Consider the following 18452-nt stretch of genomic DNA (forward strand, 5'->3'; position numbering starts at 1 on the left):
GTCAACTAACTCTCATTTGAGTATTAGTAGACTGTAGTAGACTTAGTAGTCTGTAAGGTTAGGGTTTGGTAGTTTGACATGTACTTGCTAAGTTAATGGGGAGCATCAAAATAAAATGTTAGCAGATATTAGGCAGACAGTCTACCATATGTAGTTGCAAAATTATTGTTAGTAGAATGTCTAAAGTGGACCATTGAAATAAAATGTTACAGTGTATTTTGCTGTAAGTGTTTTTCGATTGAACAAAGGAGGGGGATTTTCATTGTTGAAGCTCAAGAAAGCAGCAAACTGACAGTCTATTATTTGGCACCTGCAGTGGATTCCTCAAGACTGACGTTGCTCTTTCCCATGTGACTGACACATGCAGACTGCTTAATTGAGAATGGGCAATGCTTCATATGGATGATTCACACTCAAGTGAAGATAAACCACCCAAATACGTAATTTCAATGCAAGTAAAAGCCCGTTTTATTATTATACTGAGCTCCAGAGTTTATGAAGGTAATTCCCAAACCTTAAATCCAAACATACCCTTATTTTATTATCATCCCCTTAACATCCAAACAACACAACATTCATTTTGTTTTATGTCAAATGGAAGTTTCAGGTTGACTTTTACAGTTCATCTGACATTTAAAGGCCTATATTTCTTATTAGGATTAATATTTTTTGGTTGCTGGGTTCCCTGAATGTTTTGACTACGGGCTCTGGAAGAAATCCGCTTTCCAAAGAACACAAAAATAGAGCTGCTAGACCTAATCTGGGACATGTTTGCTCAAATACTAATCTGTACAAAGCAGACTTTTACTTTTCCCCTGCACAGTAAGAAGGCTGAGAGAAGGTATACGAAACAGTAGACGTTGGATTCAGGCTACACACCTGCACAGGTTGAACAAAACAGTCACGGAAAAGAAATCCTTTGAATTGACAAACATGACACCTGATCCATGGATCATCAGTCAGTCTGACTAAATGAGCTCTTGTAGACTGCTCCACCTGAAAAACGACATGTCAGTAACGTGATGCCTTACTTATATAATGCGTCTCTCCAGTATGGGACTGATACAGGACTGAAGAGGATGCTCAGAAACACCTGCTCCATCATACATTAGATACAACATTAGTTACCAGAGTTGCAACAGTTAGACTAAACTAAAGAAGAGATTTTAGACTAAAACTAAGTGAAAACGACAAGTGGAGACAACACAAACACAAACGAGCGGACGGGGCATTTATGAGAGGAGCATTTAGCCCTGCAGACCTGTCTGATCCACAGCATCGGGAGGCAAGATGCCAGTCCAGATACCGGATGACACCGACTTCTTATCTTTCCGAGATCAATGTGAAAGTCAGGATGGCTGGGTCGCCCGTTATAATAAAGGAGGAGTGACGGTATGGTGTCGAGATGAGGAGTGCAAAACTGTGCAGAAACTCAAGGCAAGTGCGCTGCAATGCGGATCAATTGACGCACATAATCGGGAGACTAGTTTGTTTACACTCTTTTCTTTCAGTCTACACTGGCTTCCGCGTCTAAAATGCGACATATTTCTAGTATAATTTGCGATATTAGCCTACATATCTTTAGTGACTTTGTATAGTAATTGTCTGTATATGAAAAAAAACGTCGCTTTATCTTTGGCTCAGTAAACACAGCCTTTATTTGGATATATTCCCTCTTTAAGAATGCAGTGTAATGTGTTAGCTAGGCTATGGCAAGCTGTTTTAACATGTATTCTTTAGAAATAACTAGTATATATTTTTATGTTACTTTTACTTTTTAAATTAGGCCTACTATTAATCCAATAGTGACTAGTATCTATTCAGTTAGTCACCAGTAGGTCTAATTATTTATTAAAATACAAAACGGATAGTTCCGGCCCTTGATTCTGATTGGTTGAGCCACGTTCGAAGCCGTTGTAAAATTCCCCAAAAAAAACATACAGCTGACCGCATTACATAAGTATTGATGCGCCATTGAGTGTGTATGTTGCTGGTCTGTCATACAATCACTCTTAGCAACGTAAACATATGTTTGTTCTCAATTGATTTTGTTCATTAAAGCTTACTGCATTATGTAGAAGAGTATCGTGAGAGAGATATCGAGTGTATTACCTGCATTCCGATTTAGCATTTTCCTTCAGGTCAGTCCGATGTTCATAATAAAAAATTTGTTTGAATATCCGCTGCGATCTTGTCCTTTTAACATTTAAAGGTGCAATATGTAAAAAATTCTGTCCGCTAGAGGCCTATTCAAAACAAAGGCGTAGCTTGATGACGGCAAGTTTGAGCAAGAAATCTTAGGACATGTGGTCTTCACCTCAACGGCCGGTGGAAACAATCGGGATAGGACTCGAGAAGAAATCATGTTCATGGATGAGATTATTAACATTACTGTAGTATGAAGCAGAGCAGGACCGAGTGTTGTGGGAGCTGAATGAGGCCGCTGGAGCGAATGCACAACACACGCCTCACCAGCAGCGGAACTTTTATTATGCCACAGTCGCCGGCGCTGCTTCCGCTTTTCCGGTCATGAGTATGAGGTAACGCAGCTCTGTTTATCATATTAGATACATTTGAGAGTGTTGAAAATGATGTTATAACATGTGCGTTTGCTCGGCAGCTGCTGTGAGACACTTGTTACACACTGCAGTAAGCTAGATCGATTTTAGAATATCATATTAAATGCTGGATGGCTTGTTGTAAATGGCATGCAATTAATTTTAAAACATATTGTATGATGGAGAAAATTCTGTATTACTGTTACTAAAAATAAAGCTGCATCTGATTATGCTATGTTAGCTACTTGACAAAATAGTGTTTTTCTCTGAGGCATGGTAAAGCATGGTACTCGCAAAAAATCAAGAAAATTAGATTTAAACAATAAGACTAAACGTGTTGAGCTATATAAAACAATTAGTTTTCTGTCTATAAACGTAACCAAACAGTTGTTCCCTTGTCTATTAAAACATGTAATATATTAAAGCGTCTTTGGTGTTTCCATGGTTTTTACAAAACAAAACCGGAAGCCAAAGGTAACGCGGGTATGACGCAATTGACAGGCGACTCCTCACACGTCCCGGAGCCTTGGTTAAAATTGCAATTTTCTCACGATCTACAAATAGTTGGAAACATTTGGGATATTGTAAGTACTCAAGTGAACAAAATATATAACACTGGCCTAGTGGTTTTTGGATATTTTACTGCAAAAATCTTACATATTGCACCTTTAATGGGTTTTCCCGTGCCCTGCTGACACTGACAGCATTAGTCAAAGCATTTGTCATTTGCGTCTTGTTCCGTGTTCACAAGAAGTTTCAATATAAAAGTCTTTGCGACTGAGTGATTCGCTCATAAAGACAATCTCTGGCGCCATATAATGGCATAATAGGCCTAAATGTAACTTCTGTTGCTGTTCACGGTCAGGGACTATTTTTTTTCCAGCGTAAGGAAGGCTTTTAATGTTTTTACTTCATGAAAGTTGCATTGATACATATTTTTTGGCTTTAAAATTTGTATTGTGTGATAACCGTTTTATAAAAGCAATAAGCCCCGTGAAGCTGTAGTTTACAGTGAATTTAGCTGTTATAAATTCACTGTAAACCACAGCTTCTTGGGGCTTATTGCTTTAGTAATTACTTGGTTACTAGTCACAAATTGCACAAATGTTTGCCGGGATCTGTGGTTCAGATTCTGGTACCAGTGTCACTTGTAACTATTCAGCTATTCAGTAGGCCTACTTATTCTATAGTCATAACTATTCAGATATTTGGCTATATGTTTCAGCAACTGAATAGTCTCTATACTTATTTTGTACTTATTATTGCTAATAAGATTATATAATAAATAAGTACTAGGCTAGTAGTAAAACTAAAAAGGATACTAGTAACTTTAGGAACAGTATTAGCTAAGAAATATACACTACTAGTCAATCTAATGCATAGTAAAACTGGAATAGACCAGATGACAAGCTAGAAACCAGTTATCATGTTCCAAAACAACTAATCTGGATTTTCCAATAGGGTTTTTATTGAAAAGATAATGCTCTAGTGGCTTATGCACATTAGGAAGCATTTTACTGTAACCACATTATTATGTATCTAACAACAACCATTGTATATTAATATAATATAGTAATAGGTTTGTCTTACACTGTAAAAAGTGGTAACCCGAAATTGCTATCTTAAAGATCGATTTCTAACTGATTTAAAAATTGTTTTTGCTGGTATAAATTAATGTATAAAGGTTGATTCAGTGACGTTACCCCTTTTTTCAGTGTAGAGCTCATGCACCTGTATTATAAAAACTTGTTTAATCATGCAAATGCAGTAATAATAGGAATTCATACAATGCAATCTAATAATACAATCAAAAACAGTGGGTATATACAGGTAAAAAAGACGTAATATGTACACTACTGTTCAAATTTGGGGTCAGAAATTACATTTGAAAGAAGTTAATACTTTTATTGAGCAATGAACAGATTTCTATTTCAAATAAATGCGGTTATTTTGAACTTTCTATTCGTCAAAGAATAAAAAAAAGCAGCACACTGCTTCAACACTGATAATAATAAGAAATGTTTCTTGAGCAGCAAATCAGCCAATTAGAATGATTTCTGAAGGATCATGTGACACTGAAGACTGGAGATGCTGAAAATTTAGCTTTATGTTTCAGGAATATATTGCATTTTAAAATATATTACAATTGGAAATAGGTATAATAATAATAATATAATAATTTTTGTTGCTGTAAATGAGCTAGTTTTTTTAATCAAATATCTACTTCAGCCTGTACCAGTATGGTGCATGATGTGGTTCAATTTGGGGGGTATACAAACATATACAAAAATTCTGCATGTGAACCAAAGATTTAAAATATACATTGCTTGTGAAACAGCAGTATATCAACGTGTGCTGTGCAAAAAAAAAAGGCAGACATGTATAAACTACAGTATATCTTATAAACTCCTGAACAGTAGCTTTCCTCACAGAAACCCTTTTCAGAGAAAATCTTAGAGAAACAAACAGAGATATGGTTATGGGCCATTTGCCCAGGGGAAACCCAGCGTACAGTGAAGCAGGCCAGGCCTGACTGCTTCATGATCCACAGTCTCTGAGATGAAAGACTGGTCTCTCAGGGACAGACTGCACCCATGAGATGTGCTGAAAAATTAAGAGCGGAAAACTGTGGTAACAGCAGGCTCAGATGAGGAAACCTGAGCCCCTCCTGCTGTCTTATACCAGAGTTTAGCCTTTTTTTCTGTGTTTTTTTGTGTAAAAGCACTTCTGTTGACCTCTCTGACAATGGCTAAAAGCTGTCCCGATGTGAGGACCTATGCACAAGCGCCGTTTCAGCAACATTTCAGGCAGGTGTGGGGAAATTATTTAGAGCCGTTACGGTTGCAAAAATGAAAGAAGATGACAGACGTTCTTTAATAATTCACGCAGCTCGCCGGGGCACTGATGTGTTCTTTTCATGAATAATTGAGCTTTGTAGGCTTTGACGACATTCCATTCATAGAGACTAAATAAAACTTGTTCCAAGGAGCCCAATGGAAATGAGGAGGGACTGATCAAGCTGGGGTTGTAGGGGGTTGGGAATAAATTATTAAATGATGCCAGGGTAGAGTTGATTGAGTTACACGGTGACTTGCGTCGCAGAGACATACAATATCTGATCACATTGCATTTGATGTATTCATGCTTACCTGACCCTCCTCCCAACCCAGGCAGAGTTAAAGGATAAGGTAGCTACAGTATACCTGGAAAAAAACAAGCTACATGTAAGCTTGAAATACAAATGCAGGCCAACACATTCGCAGTATCTCTTGCTCTACTGAAGATCCTTTTATACTCACTGTTTGCTGTGTCAACTTCTACTCTTTGTGACCTGACATGGCTGAGTCACACAGAAAGCAGGGCTTTTATAGATAAGGAAATGAATAGATCTATGTATAAACGGTAGCTGGCCTTTGTCAGCACAGTGAAATGCTTTCATTTTTCATCTGCCCGGTAACAGAATGCATTGAAAATCTGTCAGCACTTTATCACGGCAGCACCAGAGGGAAAACTACAGGACTGCTTGAACAAACTTTGTGAACTTTGTATTCAACTGCAATGGAAAACTTCTTAAGATTTGAAAGAGTCAATGAGACGATGTCTGTTTTTCCTCTTAGATGAGAATCGTGTGCAAGGACGTGACAGCAGAGACTCTCTACGACGTCTTGCACGACACAAGCTACCGGAAAAAATGGGACACCAACATGATCGACACTTTCGATATCGGAAGACTGACAGTTAATGCAGATGTAGGATATTATTCCTGTGAGTGAACTAAGCACCAATACACTTAAATTATTATTAAGCCCAAGTTTGTGCTTACTATGAGTAAAAAGTTAAACTGCATAGATGAAAATTATTGGGTTGTTTATGGTTGAACGATTCTTATGTAGTGCTGTGCATGAATATCAGCTAAGAGACATGGCTAAGAGTAATTTTAAGCAATAATACAAGAGGAATCAATTTGCAAAAGAGTAATTAAAGAGTATTATAAGACATACTGCAATTCTACTACCATATAAAATCATTAAGAAAACAAGCAGAAAAGTTATTTTATGAGAACATAAAGCTTAAAAACTACAGTGCTTATTAGGGCTTTTCACACTTGAAATAGTTAACCCTGGGTCATTCTAAACCCCGGGTAAACTGAATCCGGGTTATCTTTATTCACGTTTCACACTGCCCACAATATACCCGGGGTTAACAGATAATCCTGGGCTGCAGTTTCACATTGCACATTTCTAATCCCCGGGTTTAAGTCTTTATTTGAATATTCGCGGTGTCAGTGTTTTACTGACTGGACAAATGCAGCACGTGACCTGTTTACATAAAGCCTTCTAGCATTGCGCGTTCTCATATTACACATTGCTGACTGTAATATCAAGTTTTTCTTAGCGAACTTTTCAAACTGTAAAGGTAAGAATGAAACTCTTCTTCACTCCAATTGTTTCGTTTCCATCGCCGTTTGACATTTTTCCTATCATACGTCTGCCCAAAGCGCGTGAATATAAGGCACGCGATTGGTTGTCGGTTGCTAAGCATGTAGTTGTAACATTCTAACACCGCATCGTTTCACACTGTACAAGTTTGGCACCGCAAAAGCGGTTTCATAACCCCGGGTAAAATGCGGTGCTAACCCCGCATCTAAATCACAAGTGTGAAACGTTACTTTATCTGGGGTTAAAACCGGTTTTTAGAATGACTATAAACCCGGGTTAAGCGCATGCAGTGTGAAAATCCCTATTGTATACCGTAATTATTATGCATTTGTTCAAGTTTACCTTCTTGTCTTTTCAAGGTTTAACAGGACACTAAATCCTATCCTTGTTTATTTACAGGGAAATGTCCGAGTCCTTTGAAGAACAGAGACTTTGTCACCATGCGGTCATGGCTTCCTCTTGGCAATGACTATCTGATAATCAACTACTCTGTCAAACACCCGGTATGTCTGTGTTTGGTCTGGATTGTTAGGTCTGTAGAAGCTCTGATTTTATTAAACATTTTGGCACAGGCAACAATATAGTCCAGCACAGTATGTCAGTTGGTATGTAGGTCAGCCTTCCAGGTCTTGAGTCGCTTGAAACAGAAGAGGCCAGATCAGTGACAAAAGTCTGACAGAGGTATCAAGCACACTGTCGGGTGACCGAATCCCTATGTTGTAATGAATAATTACATGTCTAGATAGCGTCAACAGGCATGTAAAATCCTACACAAGATGTTGATTTCTTGCTTTTAAATCTGAAATATATCGGTTTATTATACGGCTCTCTTCATGCTAATGCTAATAGCATGCTAATTTTGGCCATGACCATGCTGTATATCCTTTTATCCAGGTAACTGAAACCATTGTTTCTCACAAACATATTCTGGTGCTATCTTATGTCTTAGTTATCAATCTGCTGTCGAATTGACTTCATTATTAATAGGCCTACTAACTGCAATGTTGATGTAGTGCTCATCTTATTGCTAGATTGCTTGATTGTGTTGTACGTTGTAGCAGATTATTTTCCAAAGGCTGGAATACATTTAAAGTAGACTGAGTAGACTTTGTAAATGTTTATACAGAGAAAAGGCCTGTTCACACCAGGACGATATAACAATAACGATATAAAGATCTAGTTCTAATAGTTCTACAAAATGTTCTAAAAATAATATAATAGCAGAGTCCACACCACGACTATAACGATTATGACACAGAAAAGATATAGTTGGAATCACTTTCACAATGATTTTTCCAGCTGATGAATGATAAAAACATTGACAGCCAATCAGAATCCATCCTGCTTTAAAGAGCTCGAGCATTTATGCTGCCTTCACGTGCTCTCAGAATTATTGTAAATACAAATTGCACATGGACACCCTCCCCATTTCGAAATTATCAAATTTCTGATAGCACGTGAAGCAGCAGAGGACAAAACTGCAGGATGTACTTAAAATAAACAGAACTATAAATATAACTAGCGTCCACGCCAGCCATCAATATTCTTTTGTTTATTCTAAGCATGCGTCGCAGTTTTGTTGTCTGCCGCTTTAAATGCTCAAACTCCAGTGAATCCTGTTTGCCTATCATTATTTTTATCGCTTATCAGCTGGAAAAAAATTGTTCTGAAAGTGATTCCAATGATGTCGTTTACTTGTACTTATTTATTTATCTGGTGCGTAGTAGGGGTTGCACAGACTAGTCGATTAGTCTACTTTGGCGAACACACAACCTGGCAAAGTATACTTCACTTGACTCTTTCGCATATACAGGCGTTCAACGCATGTGCATTTTTGAGCAATCTCTCGCCACGAGTTACAACCCATGTAAACATCTTTGTATTCTTTCATGCTAGAGTTGTACAAATGAAGGTACTTTTTAACCCCTTCGCACAATCTCTCGTCTATGTAGGCCTCTATTGTCACAGTAGCTTGCATGTGTTCCCGCTTGTACTATTTATGCAGTTTTTCTTTGACTACTTTGTGAATCAACGCCTCCAGGGCATGGTTGCCACCTTGTGGATAAACTAATTACTGCAAAAAATATTAAATGTGCATGTGCAACCTTAAAAAAATCTGGTGGTGCGTGTACAGTACGTGCATACTCTTCTGATGACGAAATAGAGGCCTATAGAGGGCGCAACAGGATAAGAAATCTTTGAAGTCCACTCTTATGCTCCGTTTCCAACAGTTGAAATGACAAATAAATGCGTACTCCGAGAGCGCTCCAAAAGATATGTTATATCATCTGGATTCTCAATATTGATCGGTGGAATGCACGTTTTAAACAGCTTATTGTACACGTTATCGTACACGACTCAACTTTAATCACATAAATGTCGACTTACAAACATCTGAAGTCGTTCAACCCCTAGTGCGTAGCCATAAAATAAGCTTCACGTTGGCGATTATTTCAAGTGGTGCTAATTGCAGAGCCAAATGACATCCAGCTCAACCATGACAACGTTATGGGTTGAGTTTGACCTAGTCCAGCTCCACCTCTGTGGATCTAATGGGTGGAGGGATAGAGTTATGGGTAGGGTTAGGGTGTGGTTGGACCTTCTAGCTCCACCTATTACATCCAGAGCGGGGGAGCTGGACTTCATGCTCCACCCATGGCTCTGTGGTGAACAGCATCTCTTTTATTTTGCAGTAATGACAGCCCTGTTGAAAAAAAGCAGCATGTGCTGGTTAGGTATGTTTTGAAGCAGCTGGTTTGAGCTGGTTTATGCTGGACCTTAATTGGTCATGATCTGGTTTAAGCTGGTCCTGAGCTGGAGCTAGTTGCTTAGGACCAGCTTAAACCAGCTCAAACCAGCTGTCATGCTTCAAAACATACCTAACCAGCATATGCTGTTTTTTTCAAAAGTGAGACTGCTTAATATCTGTTTAGGTCAAATAATGGTCAGACTGTATATTTTATCCATCCTTACAAATTTAAACATTCACTCATTCCCATGAAACTAAACTCTCATTGTTGCTATTTTTTCAGGAATACCCACCAAAGAAGGATTATGTCAGAGCCGTGTCTTTACTCACAGGGTACTTGATCCAATCCAATGGAGCAAACTGCTGTACTCTTTATTACTTGACGCAGGTGGATCCACGAGGTGAACATTTCTAGTTCAGTATCATTTACGGGAAAAATAAATAAATAAAGGTTTCACTTTTAAACGTTAGTACGCTGGAGTCACAGTGTCAGATCGCCCCTTCTTTTGGTGGAAAAGTACACCATGAACATGCGTGTTTACTTGACACTTACACTGTTTACAGTTTCAGGCCTGTAGAGTTGTTGCCGTATACAAGAACGGCACATCATTTTAAAGAGCAGTGCAGTTTCATCACAATGTTTTCTCAAATGCATGTATTTAGATTGAAAGCATTTCATGGTTTAATTTCATGTAATATCTAGAAGTCATCTCCATTTTTCTTCTGCATTCAAGTAAGCTCTTGTGCTGTACAGAGTGGGGAGCCAGGAAGCCTTTGAAACTCCTGCGTTACACATATTTTATGAATTTGCTGATGTCATCTTTTCCATGCTGCTCTGAGCGATGGTTTTGATTATTAATGTCTTCCGTTGCTGTGATGCACCAGCTGTTTGTGACCTGTGGGAGAGACACTTAGATTCAGTTTATTGCAGTTTTACAGTAGACTCCAGAGTCAGAGAGACAAAATTACAGTGTAAACATTGTCTATGATTTCCCCCCCCCTAGCATTGCTACTGTGTATTTAGGATACACAAAATGCTTTCAGGGGTTCATGTTATTTTTTTTTTTTTACAATAATGGTGAAATTTGTTCTCTGTGCATATATTGTTTTAAAACTTTATCTTGATTTCTTTTCAGGATCTTTACCCAAGTGGGTAGTGAACAGAGTCTCACAGTTTGTGGCACCAAAGGTAAGAGCTAAGTGCATCGAAAAATAATTCGATTTTTCTTTTTACACACACACACACACACACACACATATATATATATATATATATATATAGGGATAGTTCACCCAAAAATGGAAATTTACTCCCTCAAATTGTTCCAAACCTGTATGAGTTTCTCTCTTCTGTTGAACACAAAAGAAGATATTTAGAAGAATATGGGTAACCAAAGGGGTAAATGATGACAGAATTTTCATTTTTAGGTTAACATGAATATATTTTAAAATCTAATTTTATTCCTGTAAGTTCAAGTTACTGTGCTGATTATTGTTTGCAACTCTCAAGCTCATGTTGTCAAGAGCAAATTTCAGTTTTCCTCTGCTGCCATCTGGTGGTTAGAATTGTGCACATCATACAAGATGTTCTGTAATAGCCAGATAATGTTATGTTTACAGTTTTTTCAAATTCATACACACAGTTTTTGAAACTATGGCTCCATTTCTCTACACACAAAACCACACAGCATGCAAAACATTGCACATATCTTTCAAAATCACTTTGTTCAAAACTATATTAACTCTTTAAAAATGGCATTTTTGCATAGTAACTTTACACACAGACATAAAATGATTAGCCACATACATGCCAAACTACACACAGATGTGAAAAATTTAAAACTCTACTATCTTGTGTCTTTTGCTTGTTCGGTGTAGCACTCACACGTACATGCATATGCACAAATACACTGTATATACAGTATGTATGCACAACTGATGAATTTTACACAGTTATGGAACTGAACTAAATCAATACTGAACCGACTTGAGCTGAATAATGACACTATATTTGTTAGAGCTGCTTTACAGCAGAATTTGAATTTGTTACTATTGTGAAGCTGCTGTGAAACAATCTATATTGTATAAAGCGCTTTAGAAATACAGTTGACTTTTTTGACTTGGCTTGTATGCACTGAAAGCCAAGTCAGAAAGTCAACTTTATATGTGTACATATATATATATATATATATATATATATATATATATATATATATATATACATACATACATACATACACTACCGCTCAAAAGTTTGGGATTGGTAAGATTTTTAATGTTTTTAAAAGAAATTTCATCTACTCACCAAGGCTGCATTTATTTAATTAAAAATACAGTAATATTGTGAAATATTATTACAATTTAAAATAATTGTTTTATATTTGAAAATATTTTAAAATGTAATTTATTTTTGTGTTGACAAAGCTGAATTTTCAGTATCATGTGTCACATGATCCTTCAGAAATAATTCTAATATGCTGATTTGCTGCTCAAGAAACATTTATTGTGTACAATTGTACAAAATATTTGTGTACAATTTTTTTTTTTCAGGATTCTTTGATGAATAGAAAGTTCAAAAGAATAGCTTTTATTTGAAATATAAACTTTGGTAACATTATAAATGTCTTTACTGTCACTTTTGATTGATTTTAATGCATCCTTGCTGAATAATAGTATTCATTTCTTTAATTTCTTTAAAAAAAAAAAAAATAAAATAAAAATTCTTACTGACCCCAAACTTTTGAAGGGTAGTGTATAATGTTACAAAAGCTTTGTATTTCAGATAAATGCTGTTCTTTTGAACTTTCTATTCATCAAATAATCCTGAAAAAAAAGTACACAACCGCTTTCAACATTGATAATAATAATAAATGTTTGATGGTAAATGGTCTGAAGATTCGGTAATGAGTGAATGGTTCCACTAGGTGGGCCTCAAGTAACACTTGTAGTGTGTAAGCAATTTGAACTGTAAAAATAAAAGAAAACTGGTTCAGATCTTTCAACTTCTTTCCCCACAGGCCATGAAAAAGATTTACAAAGCCTGCCTGAAGTACCCAGAGTGGAAGCGGAAACACGACCCTAATCTGAAGCCGTGGAGATACCCGGAGCAGAACACGCTGCCCTGCATCAGTGTAGCTGACCTGACGGTGCAGAGAGCAGATTCACTGGAGAACATCGATGAGAGCAGTGTGAGTGAGGAGAAGGCCCAGCGCCACAGTGATGATGAAGAGACCTAAGATAGCTCACAGTGACTCTTCTTGTGTTTTGTGTGCATGTGAAAGTGAGTGTGTATCATTCTCAGTTGAGGATGGTTCCCTTACACTCATTCTGTAAATCATACACTCCCTTCTTTGGATTGAACAACATAACAATATAGTGTTTTGCAGAGATTTAAAGACCTCCATTCTATGTCCACACACTGAAGAAGGGTCTGGTTGTATTAGACATGTTTAACTGATACTTTTTATAGTGTATGATGAACTCATTTAGTGTAAAATGCCTTACACAGTATCAATAAATACTCTGGAAGCAGTGCCCCTCAGTTGAAATCGCATTTGGGGGTTGCAAATCGTGTTGCGATTCAAATAGCACTCCAGGGGCACCACAATATGACCGAAAGGGCACTTTACTATTAGCAATTAAAGGAGCAGGGCCCCGAGTCTAATGTTAAATGTTCTTTAGATTATGAAAATGTTCTTCACACACTTAAGAAAAAACTGGTTCTTTTAAGAACCGTTTACTGGAAGGTTCTTTGAGGAACCCAAAAAGGGCTATTCTATGGCATCACTGTGAAACCCCCTTTTTGGCACCTTTATTTTTAAGTGTACGAAGCACAACTAATTCTGTCAAAACATAACTTATAAAACACCTTCCAGCCCCATGATCTGAGGTGAAGATTTCCTGTGTGAGGTTGCAGATAGCAAGGACTTCCTTAAAACCCTCTGGTGTTGTTCAGTCATTTTAAGGTCGAAAAAAAAATTATTTGAAATTTTAAAAACCACTACTTCATCCGAGTGAATGACTGGAAGTCACTATGTGACTACAAAAAAAATGTTTGGACTTGATTCGAAAAAGCTAAATGGTCGTAAAAAAATATAGTAACACTTGTGTTGTTCGCTGTCGGAAATAGGCAAAATACAGAGCATTTTTTGTGTGTACAATTTACAAATCATCCTCGATGCAGAAAAAAAGTGCACAGCAATGAAGAGGTGACAAAACAGACACACCCACCCCCACCACAGACACATGTATAAACTGATGTGACTAACACAGAGCAAGTTTTTGCAAATGAGAAAAAATAAAATCAATAATTCAGCCACAATGCAGTAAAAACACAGACACCAAGGAAGGGTTTACACTCTAAAACATCGAGAGTACAAAACAGACACACCCACTCAAACACACACACAACGCACTATTATACACACACAAATGATCTGGTGTGGCTGTAATAATATGGCAAAATTGAACCAAAAGACTCAAATAAGATGTTGAAATCAGGTTGATTAACCTCTGATAAAGACTTCCTGTTCATTTTGTTTACATTTTGGTTGAATTTTGATGTTATGTGAAACAAAATGTCTTTCTCTGTGTTTAGGTTTGACTAGTAAAATGAATGCAAAAACTGACACTTCAATATTTCAAACACACACACACACAGAAAAAACTCTAAACCTTTACGAAAAAGTTGTATATGAGAATGTCTAAATATATATCCAAATCCACAACTTAATAAAAATAAGTATTTATGTCTAAAAACAACTTTAGCCTTTATATATAGAGCTATATAGGAATCTAGTGGTTAAACCATGGCATTACAGATATCGTTCTTTTTTTTTTTTTTTACTCCCACCAGATGGCACTGGTTTGTATTTTAACATGAAATACAGCTTTAATTGAAAAGTAATAAAAAAAAAATAGAAAAATTGTACAAAAAATATATTGCATTGATTTTACTGAAAACAATAAAAGTTACATTTCAGGTCTTTGGTCGCTTTTGACCGTGAACAACACAAGTGTGACCCCCAAATGAACAATAACGGAGGGTTAAACTTTCCTTTAAAGTGATGAAAATCTGCTTTGAAGAGACCTCAGGGGCTGCAAAAATCAGTTCTGTTTAATACATTTGAATCTCTCTGTGTGTGCTTTTGACTCAGTGGCATTTTTCTCAATGTATTGTCTTAAGAATAAAAAGTTTGTATTTATAAAACTATTTTTTTTTTGGAATTATTTATTTGTATAAACACTACTCAAAAAAATTACTCAGCACTTGTATCTAAAAAGTTATATATTGAAGGAAATTCTATAGTATTTTTATTTATGATGACCATTTAGTCATTCACTTTTATATATCTCAGCTTTAAAGATTTGTTATTTGAGTAGAAATGCTTTCCTCCTCCTCCTTTTTTTTGTTTTTGGCAATGAGGAAAGTTTATTCAAAACGGTATCCTTTTTCTTTATCCATAAATGTACAGCTGGAGACCACTCCTCAAAACCTCTATTGTCTCAGACACTTCCTGCTTCCCATTTGAAACAGTTCCTGCCTACATCAATCAGATCGGCTGTAGAGGAGAAAAGGAAACTTCATAAGTGAACCCTCCGGCTTTCTCTCACAACAAAGTCCTATTGCTTTTGCTGCACAGATCAAGCCTTTCTTCACAACATCTTCATTTTAAACCTAAACACACCCTATTGTGAACTTTCCATGATGTCACTAATACATGAAAGTATGATATATATATATATATATATATATATATATATATACATACATACATATATATTGTTTAAACACAACAAATAATGACATTGTGAACTTTGCATGACTTTAAGTAATAAAAAGACAAAATCAAATTTGTCAAATTAAATAGGACTAATTGAGCTAATGTATCGAGTATGAAAATGAAGGAAAGTTCATTTTCTATAAGTTCACAGGGTCCAAAAGTGTACAGTTACACACATTTAGAAACACTCATGTTGCTAATTTGTTGCCTAAAACTGTGAGTAGTTGTATTGATTTGTATCAAACCAGACAGCTAATTAGCCTTATAAGGACTACAGTTGTTGACTGGCCTATTTGTCCATCCTTGTGGTAGTTGTAGTCTTTATTTAGAAACTGGTTAACGTTTTTAACAAATACGTTTGATTAATGGCTGTGGGTAGTAGAACAATACCTAAAAGTGTCTTCATGTAGCCTAATGCTAACCACAAACCTTATTTTACTCGTAAATCGCAAACCGCCATTCTAAAACCACACAGGAAATTCCTGAGGGAAAAAGTTTTTTTTTTTATATACAACCTTTATAGCTGTTTACACGTAATTTCTCCATTTAACACGTATTGTAGATGAAAGAAAAATATTTAAATCATTCTTTATTGTGTGTTTTTGAAACTAATTCGGTTTTTCTGTCCTGACTAGCACTATAACAACTGAACGAAGATCGGTTAAACTGTCGCTGTCCCTTTAAGAGCTCAGTTAGTTCTCAGCAGCGCTGTGCACTGACTGAATCTCTGGCATAACAAACACAACTATCAACAGCTCAACACTCAAACTTTGTCCAGCACATCTTACATTACTGGAGTTTAAAACGCTCCGAATGAACACAACGAGATATCGCGGGAATATGTGACGAGAATTAATTAAGGTAAGGTGTCATTTAAAATCCTTTTACATTCAAACTTCTATTTGACAAGATCTAACGTTAACTGCCTGTCAGATAGCGGGCAGTTTGATTCATATCTCAAGGCTGTCCAGTGTGTAAAGTGTGTACAGTAACACAAACATTTAATGAGCGTTTATTATTACAACTCGTTTTCATAGTACAGATCTCGAAGCCTTGGTGGTCTGAAATTGTCCCAGACCTTGTAACGAAGGTAAACGGGCTGCCAAGTAAAGGTTACTTTTTAGTTAAGGTCGTGAGTTTAACTATTACCTAGCAGAGTGTTGACTGTTCAGACGGAATTCCATTGATCCTCATGTCAGGATCAGCAGCAGTGCATTGTCCTGCACTGTAATGTAATGTAAGATTGGCTCTGTAGGGAGTTGCTCACTGAGGAATCCGATACCCAGAGGCTTTACACTCCCTGAATGTCCAGTTTAGTATAAACTGAATTAGAAACACCCAGAGCTAATTTGCCAGTTCCTTACAGACACAACAACTGTGGGAGTCTCCAGGGAATTTGCAAGAATAACATGCCATTTTGGAGGTTACTGCAGAAAACATTTTCTTTCTGCAAGCGTATATGCCTGATGTGGAGAAGCTCTACATTAATCCCCCACTTTTTGGGAGAAAATCATTACTTTTGAAGTAGAAGTGTGTACTTTTAAAATGCTTCTTGTACCCCTGTATGTGCCATATGTCTAACTGAGCAGATTCCCAAATGCAGATTAAGTTCTCATGGACGAGTGTATTAATTGTGATAAATCTCTTGTTGCATAATCTGACCTGTATTTCCCTCAGTGCTCTTCATGACACTTGGAGGATGGGAAATATTTCCAGATCTAGCAGAGTTGTAATCCTTGAAATGTCCAGTGTAAAGGTTCTAGATGTGATTTTTAATTTCAAGTGTACAGTCTTATCCAGTGTTTTTATTTCGTACGACTGTTCTTGAAATATTGCAGACATTTAGTTCATCTGATTAATTTTGTTTTATTTTTAGAGGGTTGTAATAACAGAAAAAAACTCTTTTGCCATATAATATAATATAATATAATATAATATAATATATAAAATAACATAATATAATATTTATATAAAATATAAATATTTATTATAAAACATCATTCAAAAGTTTGGGGTTGGTAAGGATTTTTTAATGATTTTGAAAGAAGTTTTTATGTTTACCAATCCAAAATACAGTTAAAAACAGTAATATTGTGGAATATTATAAAACTTGAAATAACAGTAATATATTTTAAAATGTAATTTATTTCTGTGATCAAAGCTGAATTTTCAGCATCATTACTCTAGTTTTCAGGGTCACATGATCCTTCAGAAATCATTCTAATATGCTGATTTGCTGCTCAAGAAATATTTCTTATTATTATCAATGTTGAAAACAGTTGTGCTCCTTAATATATTTTATGAAAACTGTGATACATTTTTCAGGATTCTTTGATATATAATATAATATAATATAATATAATATAATATAATATAATAATAGCACAACATGCATCTTTCTATTGCAATATGGCACAAATATATGACAAATACAAATGCCAAATATATACAGGCACTGGATTTTAAAGAAATATAATAAATAAATAAACATAGTTACATAAATTTAAAAGAGAGAGGAAGCTTATAATGAATGTTTTTGCTTATGTTTTTATGTATGCCTGCATTGACCTGCTACAATATTTGTGTTTTCGTGTGAAAAATTCTCTCTGTTAGTTCGCCATTTTTGGTGGAGGCTGCCTAGATGAGATGACAGAACACGTTTTAGAAATTCTGTTCATATAGGCAATACATGCAACAGGAAGTGAAGACATTAGCCAATAAATGGCACAGGCAGACAAAATGATCTGATAGGACTTAAATGTGAAAATCTGTGAAATTTTGCAGCAGTGTGGTTTCAATCCAGTTAGGGAACTGAGATCTCAATATGTGTTTGAACAAGGCTCCAGCATATTAATACACAAGTGTGTTCTGTCATCTCATGTACGCGGCCTCCACCAGTTGTGAACAATGACGTATTGTGTCA

At 36.2% G+C, this 18452-nt stretch overlaps 2 protein-coding genes across 8 annotated transcripts in view; both read left to right on the forward strand.

The window, feature by feature from the left end:
* The first annotated feature begins 969 nt into the window (after nucleotides 1-969).
* On the forward strand, nucleotides 970-14958 carry stard15 (StAR-related lipid transfer (START) domain containing 15). The gene is made up of 6 exons (XM_051861010.1): nucleotides 970-1437; nucleotides 6176-6323; nucleotides 7397-7500; nucleotides 10030-10147; nucleotides 10883-10935; nucleotides 12764-14958. The coding sequence occupies exons 1-6, from the start codon at nucleotides 1291-1293 to the stop codon at nucleotides 12980-12982; spliced, it is 789 nt and encodes a 262-aa protein (XP_051716970.1). The 5' UTR covers nucleotides 970-1290; the 3' UTR covers nucleotides 12983-14958.
* A 1264-nt stretch (nucleotides 14959-16222) lies between these two features.
* arap3 (ArfGAP with RhoGAP domain, ankyrin repeat and PH domain 3) overlaps nucleotides 16223-18452 on the forward strand; it is a 40664-nt gene continuing 38434 nt past the window's right edge. For 5 of the 7 annotated variants that reach the window (XM_051860169.1, XM_051860173.1, XM_051860174.1 and 2 more), the window contains exon 1: nucleotides 16225-16390. The gene's annotated coding sequence lies outside the window, so the exon portion shown is untranslated. Of the gene's footprint in view, nucleotides 16391-18452 lie in introns of all 7 variants that reach the window. The other 2 variants (XM_051860170.1, XM_051860172.1) reach the window with 2 other exon arrangements.

This window comes from Ctenopharyngodon idella, chromosome 14, assembly GCF_019924925.1.
Source record: "Ctenopharyngodon idella isolate HZGC_01 chromosome 14, HZGC01, whole genome shotgun sequence".
Classification (NCBI taxonomy): domain Eukaryota; kingdom Metazoa; phylum Chordata; class Actinopteri; order Cypriniformes; family Xenocyprididae; genus Ctenopharyngodon; species Ctenopharyngodon idella.

What these genes read in the sequence shown, in the direction of transcription:
- stard15 (XM_051861010.1), top strand. Translation starts at nt 1,291, where the DNA reads ATGCCAGTCCAGATACCGGATGACACCGACTTCTTATCTTTCCGAGAT. An exon ending in AGATGTAGGATATTATTCCT is followed by an intron (nt 6,324 to 7,396) that starts GTGAGTGAACTA and finishes GTTTATTTACAG; the next exon opens with GGAAATGTCCGAGTCCTTTG. An exon ending in GACGCAGGTGGATCCACGAG is followed by an intron (nt 10,148 to 10,882) that starts GTGAACATTTCT and finishes ATTTCTTTTCAG; the next exon opens with GATCTTTACCCAAGTGGGTA.